The following is a 14,175-nucleotide window of genomic DNA, read 5'->3' on the forward strand; positions in this document are numbered from 1 at the left end:
CACAACCATCTATAACTCCAGTGCCAGAGAGTCTAACTCCTTTTTCCTACTTCCCCAGGCACTGCTTACATCCGGTGAGCATAAATACAAGCAAAATGCACTTGCACTTACAGTCATGTCAATATATCAACTTTTAATAAGTTACCAATGTCCAAGCTTGCCTGCAGACACGACAAAGCCATGTGCCTGATGGGCCTTAAAATAAACAGAATGGGGGCTGGAGAGATGGCTCGGTTCTGTGAGTGTGGGCTGCTGTGCAAGAGGCTCAGTTAGATGAGTGGCTTACAACTCCCTACATCTCTCGTTCCTATAGAAACAACGGCCTCTCTTGATCGTCATGGGCACCTGCCCGCATATGGTGTATACTCACACAGACACACAAACCTACACAAGAAGAAAAAATAAATACAAAGTTGGGCATGTTGGCACAGGCCTTTAATCGCAGCATATGGACGCAGAGTCGTGTGGATCTGAGTTCAAGGCTAGCCTGGTATCAAAATGCTACATTACTAATACGCCCAATCAAAACAGACAGCTCATCCTAACACAGGCTTTCTCTTCTTTTATAAACTGCCATTTGCCTACAGACCACGTCTGTCTCCACTTTATCCAAAGTCCTTCGTCCCTCTGGGACAAATATGTCTTTCACCTTCTCCCTTGTCCCTTCTCTTCCTCTCCCTTGTCTTCTATGCCCAGTCTTTGTCCCTCCGGAGAAAATAAATCTCCTTTGTGTTGAGAACTTGGTCTTGGCGCGTCCTGTGAGAACTCCAGTCTTTTCACAGATCAAGAGTGAAAATATTCTGCCTGTCAGCGAATGGTGGAGCACACGTTCAGTCACAGAACTGCAGAGGAGCTCTGTGGGTTCTAGGCCAGCCCTACATTTGTGAGATCCTGTCTCAAAACCAACCAACCAACCAACCAATCAAGCCAGCAAGCAAATTGCCCTTGAGAACAGTTGCCAGGTAAACCATTTCCAACAGAGGTCCCCAGGGCTCACGCATGGTATAAAAGAGTCTACAGTGTTAGAGAAGCTGGAAGGGCAGCCATCTGGTGAAATCTTAATCCAGAACTCTAGCTAACTGCCTCAGCCTCCCAGGTCGGTTTTTGATGGATGTCTGTAAGCTTCCAATTTGATGATTTTTGTTCTTTTACTTAGAAGCCTCCCCTGACGAAACTCTCTGCTCTGCCCAGGACTCTGTTAGTGGTTGTCTTAAAGGGTAGTTTTTGCTGGATACTTGAGTATCTGATTTAATGGGCTCTCTCTCTCTCTCTCTCTCTCTCTCTCTCTCTCTCTATATATATATATATATATATATATATATATGTATGTATATATATACACACACCTGTGTCTCTCTCATACTTAATAAAGTCATTTGTTCCAAACCAAAATTGTGGCTATTGGAGACCATCCTCTGAATTGTACAAAATTGCTGCTGGTTATTATACACCACTTCACTTATTTCCCACTCATTTACTGAATTAATCACGTGGTTCTTCAAACTGTTTTCTGAGTGACATATAGCTTAGGTATTAACTCCATGTCAGATGTGTGGTTTCAATTATTTCCTCTCATTCTTTATATTATCAGTCTTTAATTTTGTTTTTGTTGTTGTTGTTAGTCATTATGTTAATGTGTGTGTGTGTGTGTGTGTGTGTGTGTGTGTGTGTGTGTGTGTTAGCTAATTTTCTGGTTGTCGTGACAAAATCTTGCTCCTGAAAGGTTTATTTCAGCTCATGACTTTGGGGGATGTGGCCCATCTCCGTAGTGGGAAAGCCTGGGGGTGGGGTTGCAAGGCAGCTGGTCACGTGACATCCACCTTCAGGAAGCAGAGAGGGGTGAGCACCCTGCCCGGGCATGGTCTCCTCTTTATCCAGTCTTTGATCCCAGTCCACTAGATGGTGCTGCACACACTGAGAGTGGACCTTCCCTCTTCAGACAACCCAGTCTAAGGATCCCCTCACAGAGAGGAAACCTCTGGCTTCTTGTCACATCCTGCTTGTTTGGGGCTCTTTGTTTTTGTTTGTTTGTTTGTTTGTTTTACTGTGTTTGCTTATGTCTTAGCATCCAGCCTACATGAGATCCTGTCTCAGAGAAAAGCCACTGCTGTACCCTTCGGTTTGAAGGAGAGTGTTCAGTACAGAGGAAATGCCCAATTCACAGTCATGGAGAAACAGGAAAGATTACTGTCTGCATGAGTGGTGTGAATCGGGTATTGCAAAAAGGAAACAGTGCTGACTCACGAATAGGACCCTGCAAAGAGGGCCTTGTATTAATAAAAATGTCAACAGGAAGTTTTGAGGTAAAATTGAATGTAATTTACATTATTGCACAGACTGCGTGTGGTTGAAAAACCAGTGTTCTGTGTGTTGTTGACGGTTTCCGTGACATCATGTTTATGCAACATCTAAAAGGAGATAAAAACTTTGCCTTCTGATTTCATGTCCTTTTTAAAATAATTCTTATTTTAAATGTGTGTGTGCACGTGTATGTACATTCGCGCACATGAGTGCTTGCATGCACATGCATGTGCTAATACATTCATGCAGGTGTCCACAGAGGCCAGAAGAGAGAGGACATCAGATCCCCTAGAGCTGAAGCTTGTGAGCTGCCTGACCCCGTCTCTGGGAACCAACCCAGGTCCCCTGGAATGTCAGCACAGGATGCTAACCACCACGCAATCCGCCTAGACCTTCATTTCCTTCTCGATCACTGAATACCAATGGTTCCTGAATAGTTCATTGCAATCCAAAAGCATAAAGGTAGTTTTAAAGAACTGTATAATTGGTCCACAGAGCAAAGGAAAAAGCATCGGCCTTGGCGTCATACCATGGAGAGTGGGAACTAACTCTTCCACTGGCCGGTTGTACTGGATGCAGCTGGAGTTATTACAGGGAAGTTAAGGGGGTGCCATGATGGGCTTATGACTGAGAGTCTTAGATGAGTGTGGAGAGCGCTGCTCCCAGCCAGTGGTGAACGGTGACGGCACACAGCTGGAACCTTTGCACTTGGGAGGTGGAAACAGGAGCGCCAGGAACTCAAGGTCAGCCTAAGTTAGATGAAGTTCTGCCTCAAACAAGACAAAACAAACAAAACAAAACCATGTGATTCCTCAGCATCATGGGTATCTAAGGCCTGGGAGGGCCTGAATGTTTAGCATCTTTGAACAGCTTTCTCTTCACAGTCTCTGCCAATTTAAAATTTCTTTCAAGACCACCCCACTAGTTAGCTTAAAATAGCCTCTAACTCAAGTTCCTTCCACTTCCCTCCCAGCTTTGGGATTATAGGTATGCATCACCACAGCCACTTAAGTTTAAATTGTATATTGTAATTATACTTTTTTATATTTTCATTTTTATGGTTTTGGTTTTTCAGTACAGGGTTTCCTCTGTGTAGCCCTGGCTGTCCTGGAACTCACTCTGTAGACCAGGCCGGCCTTGAACTCAAGAGATCTGCCTGCCTCTGCCTCCCAAAAGACAAGATTAAAGCTATGTACCACCACTTCTTGGCTTTTTATATCTATTTTTAATGTGTGTGTGTGTGTGTGTGTGTGTGTGTGTGTGTGTGTGTGTCCATGTGTACCGTAGCTCACAAGTGTAGGTTTGAGAACTATTTGTGGGGTTGGTTGTTTCCTTTAACAATGTGGGACTCAGTGATCAAACTCAGGTTATTAGGCTTGGCGGCAAGCACCTTTGCCTGCTGAGCCTCTTTGCTGGCCCTACTTCAAAATTGTTGCCATGTTGAATTCCGGGCCTGGGCATGCTGGGCAAGTGTTCAAACTCAGACCCATGCCTCATTTTTAAAGACATGCATTTTCTCTAATTAGCTGCTTCTCCTAAACCAAGACGATTTGGGGTGGAGGACTTTCTTTCTTGAGCTATGATTAGTGCTGGGGATACAGACCAGATGGAGAGCTCTTACCCAGCATGCGCAAGGCCCTTACTTTGCTTCTCGGCACTGAAAATAAGGGGGGGGGGGGGGAGGGTTATATAATTCACAGATCTTGAAACATTTTAATTCAAAGTGTACAACCTATGTCACAGTCACAAAGATAGGCAGACTTCAATACGAATCCCAAAAAGTTTAAATCACACGTGCCACTCCCCCCCCCCCCTTAATAGGCACTTCCTATTTTCTCTTGCCTCACTACCGACCACTAACTGCTTTCACGTTTTTCTGGATTTGCCAGAAGTGTATGTGTTTTAGTTAGGCTCCTGGTAGGTAGCTCAGGCTGGCACTGAACTCACTATTCAGTCCAATCTGGCCTGAACTTGAAACCCCCTTCCTTGGCTTCCCAGGATTTATACCAGTATTACAAGTATTCAGCGTCAGTCACAGCTAAGCATCTTACATAGATGGAACCACATAATATGTGGTCTTATGTGACTGCCCTTTCAAGCCAGTCCTTCTGGTTGATTCTGAGCCTCTAAAGGCTGAGTTGTCTCTGAAGCTATTCTTCTGGCTTGCTTTAACTTGCTTTCGAGATTCTCAAGTTGCTCTTGGTGTCAGGACGTTTTTCCCTTGTATTGATAATATACTACAGTGTGCATATATACACCAAATTTGATTTACCCATTCATATTTGGGTCGTATACTAAGGCAGAAAATTAACACGTGAACAGTTTTTCATGTGTAAACCATCGTCATTCACATTAACTTCTCTTTTCAGGTTGAACCGTGACACCTAACGGGGAAAGCTCTTTACAACACTAGACTGCATTACTTTCTCCTTGGAAGCCTAGGCGCACGCGCACGTTCGTGAGGAGGTGGAGAGGTGCCCCGCCCCTCGCTCAATAACTCTTCAGATAATCTCGCAGGCGAATCCTGAGTGGCGAGGAAATGCAACCAATCCACGAATGTGTCCGGAAAGCGGCGCTCCGCAGTGGTTGATAAAGTCTGATGACGTACGCACCATCCAATGCGCAAGCGAAGGGCTGGGCTAGAGTCAGCTGGTGAACCACCTGACCGGAGCCTGGAGCCGGAAGCTACCTATCCGGTAGACAGCTCCCCCTGCACCTACGGCTGCCATGGTGAGTGAGGACGCATGCGCGGGCTTGTGCGCCTAGGGTTGCGCGTCCCTGTTCCCCAAACTTCGGTTACCCCCTTATGGCTTGCACTCCGCTGTCACCCCCAGTCCACCCTGGGACCGAAAGGAAACAGAGATGGAAGGGAGGCGACCGGGAGGGCTGGAGAAGGAAGGCTCCGCTACCGGGTGTTTTGCGGCCGGGAGTAGTTTTGATGGCACAAGGGGCGGGGCATAAGGGCACTGGAATGAGAAGGGGCTGTGAAGCTAGGAAGGTCTCCTGGGTCACCTGCCTGACAAGTGGAAGAGCTCAGGCGTCCAATAGTGACCATGGATGGAGACTCAGTGTTACAAGCCATTTAGAGGGTCTGAAAGGCTTATATCCAGGAGGGAGATGGGTTTACAAGGCTGTCATGGTTCTCACCTCTTGCCTCTTTACCCACTAGACTTCCGCACTGACCCAAGGGCTGGAACGAATCCCAGACCAGCTTGGCTACCTGGTGCTGAGCGAAGGTGCAGTGCTAGCGGTGCGTTGTGGGAAAGCGAGGCATGGGGTGGTGGCGGTGACGGGGTCCTTTGGGGACACACAACCCAGAAATCCCTTCAAATATTTCCCGCTTTCTCTCAGTTGTCTACTTTTGTCCTCTCTGTGGTTCCCTGCTTGCCATATTTAATGTTTGGATATATGGTATAAATGCTTATTTCCAAAAGGTTGGGGTTATAGCTCAGTCAGGAGAGTGAGTTACTTAGCACGTACAAAGCCTTCAGTTCAATTCCCAATACTGCACAAAACCAAACACAGAGGCACGTGATCTGTAGCCCCAGCACTTGGAAGGTGGAAACCGGCAGATTAGAAATTCAGGTTCATCTTTGGCTATGTATCAAGTCAAATCACAGTCTGGACCACATGTAACTCAGCCTCAAAAAACAAAAACCAAACTTTACCAAAGTCATTCAATTAGTTAGTTACTTGTAGTATGTTTTTATTTGGGATATCTTTAAAAAAGCCGAGGACAACCTTTGGGAGTGAGTTCTCCTCCTGCCATGCGGGTCCTGAGGATTGAAATCCGGTCCTTAGGCAAGCACTTTTATGCTCTGAGCCATTTCACCTGCCCCTAGAATTTTGGGGGGCGGGGGCAAGACTTCTCTAGAGGCAAGGATTGAGCTGAGCTGCTAAGACAGAAGGTTGTGAACGAGGAAGAGAATTCTCAGGGCTGGGAGCTGGACATACTTGCCTGAGTGTAACAGCGCCTGGTTGTGGTCTTGTGTTGAAACAGTTTGAAGAGGAAGGATGCTGTGGTAAGACTCTGATACTGAACTTCCTATGGCTAGCTTCAATATCTTTGGACAAATCTTGAGGGTTACTTAAAGGGTTTTGAAAACATAAATGTGACTCACAGAAATGGTGTAGCATGACTGTCCCAGGAGAGCCATCTAAGAGACTGGCCGGGTAGCAATGAGAAGTAAGGGCTATAGACATTGTATCTATTTTTTTAGTGTCTGCACATGTGTGTGCCCATGCATATGCTAAGACCAGTGTAGGACATTAGAGACCTCCTCTTACCCTTCTCTGCCTTATTCCTTGAGGCAGGGTCTCATACTGAACCTGGAGCTAGACTGGCAACACTGAGCAAGCCTTAGCAATCAACCTGCCTGTACACCCACAGTACTGGGATTCCAGGTGTGAGCATGGCCATGTAGGGTAGGGGATTTGAACTCAGGTCCTCTTGCTTGTACAGCAAGCGCTCTTATCCACTGAGCCATTGCCACAGCCCAGAGATCACATCTTAGAGGTATTAATATATGTTGGTAATAACTAGGTAAAGTACTTCTGCATGTACCTTACCTTTCTGATGTACTCATCCTGTAGGACTCTGAGCAGGGAAAACCAGAAAAGTACTGTGGTACCTGAACAAATAAGAAAGTAAAAAAGGAAGCTGACCAAGGAGGTAGCTAAAGGGAATTTTGATGGCCTGACTATAGACAGGAGATGAGTGAGGTCTGAGATGAGTGAGATGGACTGATAGCAGTTATAGTACATTTATTATGTAGGCACTGTTATAATATTCTCATTGTTTTCTCATGAAACTTCCACAAGCACAGAATATGGGTCCAATATACAGATGGAGAAACTGAGAGCAAAAGGAACTAAATCTAGTAAAGGGCCCATTTAGAATCAGTGGGAAGAGGGAGTAGAAGCAGTTTGTCCAGAGAAGTCTGGACTACTGTCTTCTCATTGACCCTAGAAGTAGCCAGAGGGAAAGCTTCAAAGACAAAGTAGGTGTTTCTGGTTCATAGCCTTCAGACAAGGACAAGTGGGAAGACTGGGGACAAGTGGAACCTTCAAAGATTGAGCAGTTAGCTTAGTGGTAGAACATCTTCCTAGAATCCTCTGTGAGGGGCTGAAGGCATGGGTCAGTAGTAGAACACTTGCCCAGGAGTCCCCCAGTGAGGGGCTGGGGGCGTGGCTCAGTGGTAGAGCCCCTGCCTAGAATCCCCCCAGTGAGGGGCTGGGGGTGTGGCTCAGTGGTACAGCCCCTGCCTAGAATCCCCCAGTGAGGGGCTGGGGGCGTGGCTCAGTGGGAGAGCCCCTGCCTAGAATCCCCCAGTGAGGGGCTGGGGGTGTGGCTCAGTGGTACAGCCCCTGCCTAGAATCCCCCAGTGAGGGGCTGAGGGCGTGGCTCAGTGGTACAGCCCCTGCCTAGAATCCCCCAGTGAGGGGCTGGGGGTGTGATAGATCACTTGGTAATCACACCCTAGGTTTTGATTTTCTGCATGGCTATCAGTAGAGTTGCAAAAGAAGCCTGGTGTCTCAGAATGAGAAACAAAATGGCACAAGGGAAGGCAGCACCATCATAAAGGGGTTTTAGGTAGGATTTTTCTGAAGCTGGGTGATTTGGGACTACAGACAAGGGAGACCATAACAAGTATAGGAAACAGAGGTCCTGTGCCTTGAATTTGTTCCCAACTCTGGCCTCTTTCTTTTGTTCCTGCCCCCCTTCACCCACATGCAGTCATCTGGGGATCTTGAGAACGATGAGCAGGCAGCCAGCGCCATCTCAGAACTGGTCAGCACAGCCTGTGGCTTCCGGCTGCACCATGGCACGAACATCCCTTTCAAGCGCCTGTCTGGTGAGCTCCTGCCTTTGTTGGGTGGTTGCTTCTAGAGACCTCTCTGCTCAGGGAAGGAATTCCTGGCTCCATTCCACTGACTCCCAGTTCCTCCTGGGGTTCCTGGTTCAACTACTGCCTTCATATAGGTTCCTCTAGGACGAGTACGGAGCAGTAAGAACGAGAAGAGGTTTGCACAGCTGCCTGACCTCTGTGATCTACATAATTGCTTTGTCCCATCCCAGCCAATTTTGTTGTGATCCTCCATGGTGGCCGCTGTACACACTAACTCTCGCTCTCTTCCCTCTCCAGTGGTCTTTGGTGAACACACGCTGCTGGTGACTGTGTCAGGACAGAGGGTGTTTGTGGTCAAGAGGCAGAACCGAGGTCGGGAGCCTATTGATGTCTGAGCTATAAAAGGCACTGGCTGGAGAAGAGGACTGCCTCTGGGGCCTATGGCGGGGGGACATCATCTTCTACTGTGCTTGTTGGAGCTGGGCTTGTGCTTACCATCTCCTTCCTGACCCCCACCTGAGGCACAAAGGCTTGGCAACTTGTGTGCTAAGGAAAAAGGGAAACTATGACTAGGGGGATCCCCTTTCTTCCCTTCTGCATAATAAACTCTAGTCCAACCCTTCCAGGGCTCAGGATGTGTGCACACAGTGGTTTGTCTGGGTGGGGGTGAGGTTTCATTTTCTGCCTATCACCAACCTTCTAGGGAGACCGCTATGCCTCAGTCCCTCAGTCAGCGGGCCAAGACCACCACCAGGCATCCTAAAACTGACAGCTAGAGAGAGGAGTGGTGGTGCACATCTGTAAGTAAATTAGGAAGCAGAGAAACATACGTACACAGGAAGGCAGCTGTTTGCATACTGAAGGCCATCTCCCCTGTGGTCAACACACAGACAAACTCATATTCCCTCCCAAACAGCTTTTAATAGTTTTACTTCAGCTGGAAGATGTAGTCAGAGAATAAGTTACAGGAACAGACAAAAACAGAAAATAAGAAAACAGAACTTAAAGTGCTTCAGGCTGCCAACGTAAACATAAGGGACACAAAGAGGCCCACTTAGCTATGTCCCCAACCCCTGAGACAGGAGAGTCATTGTCATTGTCGTGGGTCCCTTTACCACTACCACCCTCTAATCTTGGCCCTGTAGGTGGGTGCAAAGGAATTTTAGCGGCAGAGAGGATTGGACATGAATGAGAGAGAATACTCTGTAAACTCGGGACGACATGAAGGATCGGGGCGAAGGAGCTCCTGCAGCCTTTGCCCTGCTGGGGTGGGGCCAGCCCCCCCGCCCCCCAAGAACTTAGGGAATACTGTTGGCTGAGCTGCAACCAGACTGCAGTCTCACAGCTTCTGCCTCTCATCCCTCACCAGCAGACACAGACAGGCAGCCTAGCAAGGCCTCTCTGCCCACAGTGGGAGGCGCAGCTTAGGAACAAGGAGCCCTCCCGGGGCTTAGGCTCTCTGGTGTGTCCGGAGCTCAGCTGGTGCTACTTGACAGGCTCCACGACCAGGACTTTACACTCACGCTTGGCAATCTTGTCTAGAGAAAGCACAGCCTTGTCCGGGGGCAGGTAGAGGGGACGACCGACAGGGGAGGCCACAGGGGGGGTGATGGCCCTGCGTTCCATCACACTGCCTGACCTGGAAGAAAACAGAGGCTGTGAGCTGGCTCTGTGAGGGTAGAGCATCCCATTCAGTGGCCTGCTTTTGACCCCAACTCCCTTCTCGGTCAGACTGACATTAGTTCAGGTCCCTTACCTCATGAGGTGGCTACGGGAAGGCTGTTGGTGGGAGAAAGACTGAGAACGGCCCAGGCTGGCCTGGTGCCTCTCCACCAGGTCCCGGACAGCAGGACTGCTGGGGCTGCTTTTTCTGGACAGGGGCCGGGCCTCAGGTGGAGGGTGGGACACACTGGCAGTGAACTGGAGCTTCAGTTTCATGTGCTGGCTCAGCTGGGTAGGAAGGTACAGACCTTCAGACCCAGGTTGGGCTGGGTTTCCATTTTCCCCATGCCCAGCCTTCTAGTGCCACCTAAGCCATTGCCCCTCTAGAAGTTAGAAGCCCTGACTATTCCACCCAACACTGGGCCCACCTCGAAGAGCCCCGTCCTCAGGGCCTGGAAGGCCACACTGAAGGTAAGCGCGCTGCCCTTGCGGGAGAAGCCAAGGTTATTGAGGGGTGTGTGGCAGACGATGGAGTCTAGGGCTGCCTGCATGGCCCGACGTTCCTCCTCGCAAAGCTGCTTTCCTGAGGACAGAAACACATACCCGTGAACACTGGGCAACTTTCCTCAGCTCCCACAAGTCTTTATCAGCACAGGGGGTGTTTAATTTGCAAAGTGCTCTTTGGGGTAAACTGAGTAAATGTTATCTTTTGCTGAGGGTTATAGACAACGATGGTTAATGCTATGTGCTGTGGCCTGTCCTAACCCAGATGGTGTGTAACTCCATTAATATGCATATCAAGCTGTGAGATGTTATTTACTCAGTTTTAGAGAGGATAGAAGCTCAGAGAGAGGAAGTAACTTACCCAAGGTCACAGAGCTAGTAAATGTGTGTGTGTTGGGGAGGAAGGAGGGCAACAAGGGACTTGTACCAGAGGGCACAGGTCCAGTGTCTCTGCCTACTGCTCCATCTGTGACCCTGGATGACTAGCTAGGGACACCGGAAAGCCATCCAGGTGCTGCAAGTCACCCACTGAGATGGGGCTGGCACCACTTGGAGCTGTCTGTCCTCACTGTCCTGCTTCTTCCTTTCCCTGTCCCTCCCAGGGGACAAGGTCTCAGCCTGGTAGGTGACCCACCAGCCTGTGCGTGTTCCGGGGTCCACACAAGCCTCACAGCAAGGAAGTCTTGGAGGTTGTTGAGCAGGGTGTAGGTGACAGTGAAACGCTCGTAGGTCCGAACAGGGGACTCACAAGAAGCGGTCATCACAAAGCAGGGGCGGTCTAGGCGGACACTGGGCAGGCTAGGAGCAGTGAGAGAGGAGGCTAGATGTATGTGTTAGGCAGAGGTAAGCAGGAGACTGCCTGATGGGTCTCCCGCATACTCACCGGTAGTGGGTGTAGATGCTTTGGGTGAAGGGCAGCTTAGGGGTAGACCACTGAACCACAGCAATCAAGGGGACTTCAAGGCCCTGCAGATTGGACAAAGGAAGACTTCCCATGTTTAGAGGCTCATGGCCTTTCCCTTCCATTGTGTTTTCTTTGAGCTCTCCAACTCTTTATATAGCTGGGGACAGCCTCAAACTTCTGACCCCTCCGCTACCTCCCAAGTGCTAGGATCCCTGAGCAAGCTCCCTACCACCTGAACAGTTCCCGCGGCTCTCACCACTTCTGTGAACACATGGGCTCACCTCCTTGGCCCCAGGAGGGGGCTGTTCGCCCCCTCTCAGCTGAAACAGGAAGTTGTGTTCCTCCAGGGCACTGAGTGGACAGGGGAAGTAGCCAGAGGTACCAGGAAGCCGACAGAAGGAGCCCATGGAGACTTCCCCAGACTGGTGGCTAGTTCAGTAGAAAGGAAGGCATGATCTTAACTGCATGTCATCGCTGTCCCCACCTCTCCACAGCCCTGCATCCCCCGAGAACCTCACCAGACATTGTCCACCAGGAGCACAGAGCCATCGGGCATGACAGGTAGATAACTGGCGTTGAAGTTGGGGAGGATTCGGATATCCCAGATGGAGATCTCTTCCTGGGAAGAGCTATTCAGCACTGGATAGGGGAACAAGCCCAATTCAGAGTTGAGAGAGCCCTCCCACCCCAACTCCACCTTTACCTAACATACTGGCCCGACCCATCACTGCCCTCTAGCTAGTCAAGCCTTGAGCCAGCACATCTGCTAACCCTTGAGGACGGTCAAGTGTTTTCCAGCCACAGTGAACTGCCGGCATTTCAGAACTGGAGGGGGCAGCAGCGTCAGTAGGGTGCTCACTGCAGAGAGAGGATGAGGCAGGAAATCAGACCTCCGCACACAGATCTCCCCTTCCACTGTGGCCCCTCTAATCTACTCCTCTCCAAGCTCAAGCTTTCCCCCTCTCCCCCACCTTGGGCCTTGAAGGCGCTCTGTTCTCCACGGAAAGTCTCCCCAGGAGATCGAGTCTGTAGCAAGCGCAGGTAGCCTTGATCTCTGACTTCTGGTGCCTCGACCTCCCGCTTCCACACGGTCACTACAATCTAGGTACAGGAGCCATTGGACCATGATCACGAGGAGTGGTAGATGGGTCTTGAAATGTCATCTGAATTATAGGGCAGAAGCTCCAGCTTTGTCATCCTACCTTGGCCTTGGGTGTCCCTGGGGGCAGTCTATCCAGTGAAACGGTGAGTGGGAAGATGACCTCATCTGTGGACACAATCGGTTCTTCCATAGGCAGCTAGGGGTTTCAGAAGGGGTGAAGACGTCAAGAAGGTGTCAAAGATGTAGAATCCTTTAACCTCTCTGCAAGACAGGGCAAGTCTTCATGCCCACCCCTGGATATCAGCTGCCTCCCAGCTTAGGTCCCTCTGAAAAGCAGGACAATGCTGTCATCTGCCTCCTGCATCAGGTCCCTACGGAGTCCATGCTCCAGACTGCCTCTCTTGCTTCCAGCAAACCTCCCCTCAACCCTTGTCACCCAGAGATCCTCACCGTGGTCGCTCCCCCTGAGGTAGCAGGGCCCGGGCCGTGGGTGAGAAGGGGGCTGCAGCTTCGAAACAAACCCCCGCCCCCGGGGTCCCCTCCCCCCGGGGGGTCAGCATCCTGGTCGCCGGCGCTGCCGCACCCAGGCAGCACTCCTCCGGCGCTGACCGAAGCCAGGGCGGCCAGGGCAGTCGCCAGCTCAGTCCAGGCCCCTCGGGATGCCAAGCCTGTGCCGCCCCCAACGCCAGGCCCCGCGCTGCCCCGGCAGCGCAGCACCAGCAGGAAGCGGACTGTCTCCCCCAGGTACAGATGGTTGCGCCGGGGCAGTGCCCGGTACCGGCCCGGGTCCCCGGCCAGCTCGGCGCGTGGTGGCAGCGGCACAGCCGGGAAGTACATCGAGTAGTCGCATTGGGACTCCATTGGATGGGGAGGGCGACGCGACCCGAGACCGGGCCGGCAGGGAGCCACGGGACCGGCGGGAGCTCGGCCCGCGAGTTCCAACACCGGAGAACCGCGGCTCCGCCCAGCAGGCAGCAGGACACACCAGCCTGGCCCGGAAACCAGGGAAACGAACCCGGAACCTAGACCCAAAGGCGCCGGAACAGGGGTGCGGGGTTGAATGACTGAAGAGAAAGCGGAAGCGGAAGGAAGGGGGCGTGGCCTACGAGGCTCCTCGGAGGAGTCGAGGGGTGAATGCAGGCTGCTGAGGAACCACTAAGGATACTAGACAGGCTTCTTTGGGTAGAATTTACTTTTACTCGTCTCTGTTTCCCTCCTTTCTCTCTTTCTCCTCTGACTCTCTTGCTTTCTCCCTGACTTTCTCTTTCTGTATCCTCTCTCTCAAGCTTCTTTCCTTTTATGACAGGGTTTCCTGTAGCCTAAGTTATATACTCCCTGTATAGCTGAGGATGAACCCAAACTTTTGTTCCTTTTTGCCTCCATTCTCCGGAGTGCTGGCATTACAGGTATGTTCAGGTCTGACTTATGCAGGACTGGGCGTTGAGCCCAGGGGCTTCACGAATGCTAGGCAAGTATTCTGCAAACTGAGCTACATCTCTGTCTTTGTTCTGCATTTGTTGCTGCTGCTGCTGCTGTTATTGCTGGTGCGTGTGTGTATTTGTTACTGGAATGCCTGAGCCTCAGCCTCATGCTAGCCAGTCGTTTTACCAACGCCTGTATCCCCAGCCTTGAGGAAATATTAAAAGAAAAGAAAAACCCCTTCTTAGTCTAATTTCTAGCCAATAAAAGATTCTCCATTACTTCCCCTTTTAGAGCCCTACATAGAACAAAGAACTGTGCACAGGAGAGATGGCCCTTTGGTTAAGAGCACTTGCTTTTCTTGCAGAGGATCAGGGTTTGGGGTCTCAACATTCTCATGGTGGCTCACAATAATTGTTAACTCCAGTTCCAGG

At 50.3% G+C, this 14,175-nt stretch overlaps 2 protein-coding genes across 3 annotated transcripts; one reads left to right on the forward strand and one right to left on the reverse strand.

Moving 5' to 3' along the window:
- Positions 1–4,959: 4,959 nt before the first annotated feature.
- On the forward strand, positions 4,960–8,781 carry Lamtor4 (late endosomal/lysosomal adaptor, MAPK and MTOR activator 4). The gene is made up of 4 exons (NM_001108330.1): positions 4,960–5,031; positions 5,471–5,551; positions 8,039–8,156; positions 8,448–8,781. The coding sequence occupies exons 1-4, from the start codon at positions 5,029–5,031 to the stop codon at positions 8,543–8,545; spliced, it is 300 nt and encodes a 99-aa protein (NP_001101800.1). The 5' UTR covers positions 4,960–5,028; the 3' UTR covers positions 8,546–8,781.
- Positions 8,782–9,051: 270 nt separating this feature from the next.
- On the reverse strand, positions 9,052–13,397 carry Trappc14 (trafficking protein particle complex subunit 14). Of its 2 annotated transcripts, NM_001024969.2 has the most exons (11): positions 12,773–13,342; positions 12,423–12,518; positions 12,192–12,321; positions 11,992–12,078; positions 11,739–11,859; positions 11,502–11,649; positions 11,200–11,282; positions 10,951–11,114; positions 10,241–10,395; positions 9,907–10,100; positions 9,052–9,789 (listed from the first exon to the last, which is right to left on the reverse strand). In NM_001024969.2, exons 1-11 carry the CDS (start codon positions 13,181–13,183, stop codon positions 9,636–9,638), a joined length of 1,743 nt encoding a protein of 580 aa, NP_001020140.2. In that variant the 5' UTR covers positions 13,184–13,342; the 3' UTR covers positions 9,052–9,635. The 2 variants fall into 2 exon arrangements, 1 of the variants encoding a protein (NP_001020140.2); XR_005491612.2 differs by lacking the exons at positions 9,052–9,789; positions 10,951–11,114 and having other exon boundaries at positions 9,961–10,100; positions 12,773–13,397.
- Between the last annotated feature and the right edge of the window lie 778 nt (positions 13,398–14,175).

Source organism: Rattus norvegicus, chromosome 12 (genome assembly GCF_036323735.1).
Source record: "Rattus norvegicus strain BN/NHsdMcwi chromosome 12, GRCr8, whole genome shotgun sequence".
In the NCBI taxonomy this organism is placed as follows: domain Eukaryota; kingdom Metazoa; phylum Chordata; class Mammalia; order Rodentia; family Muridae; genus Rattus; species Rattus norvegicus.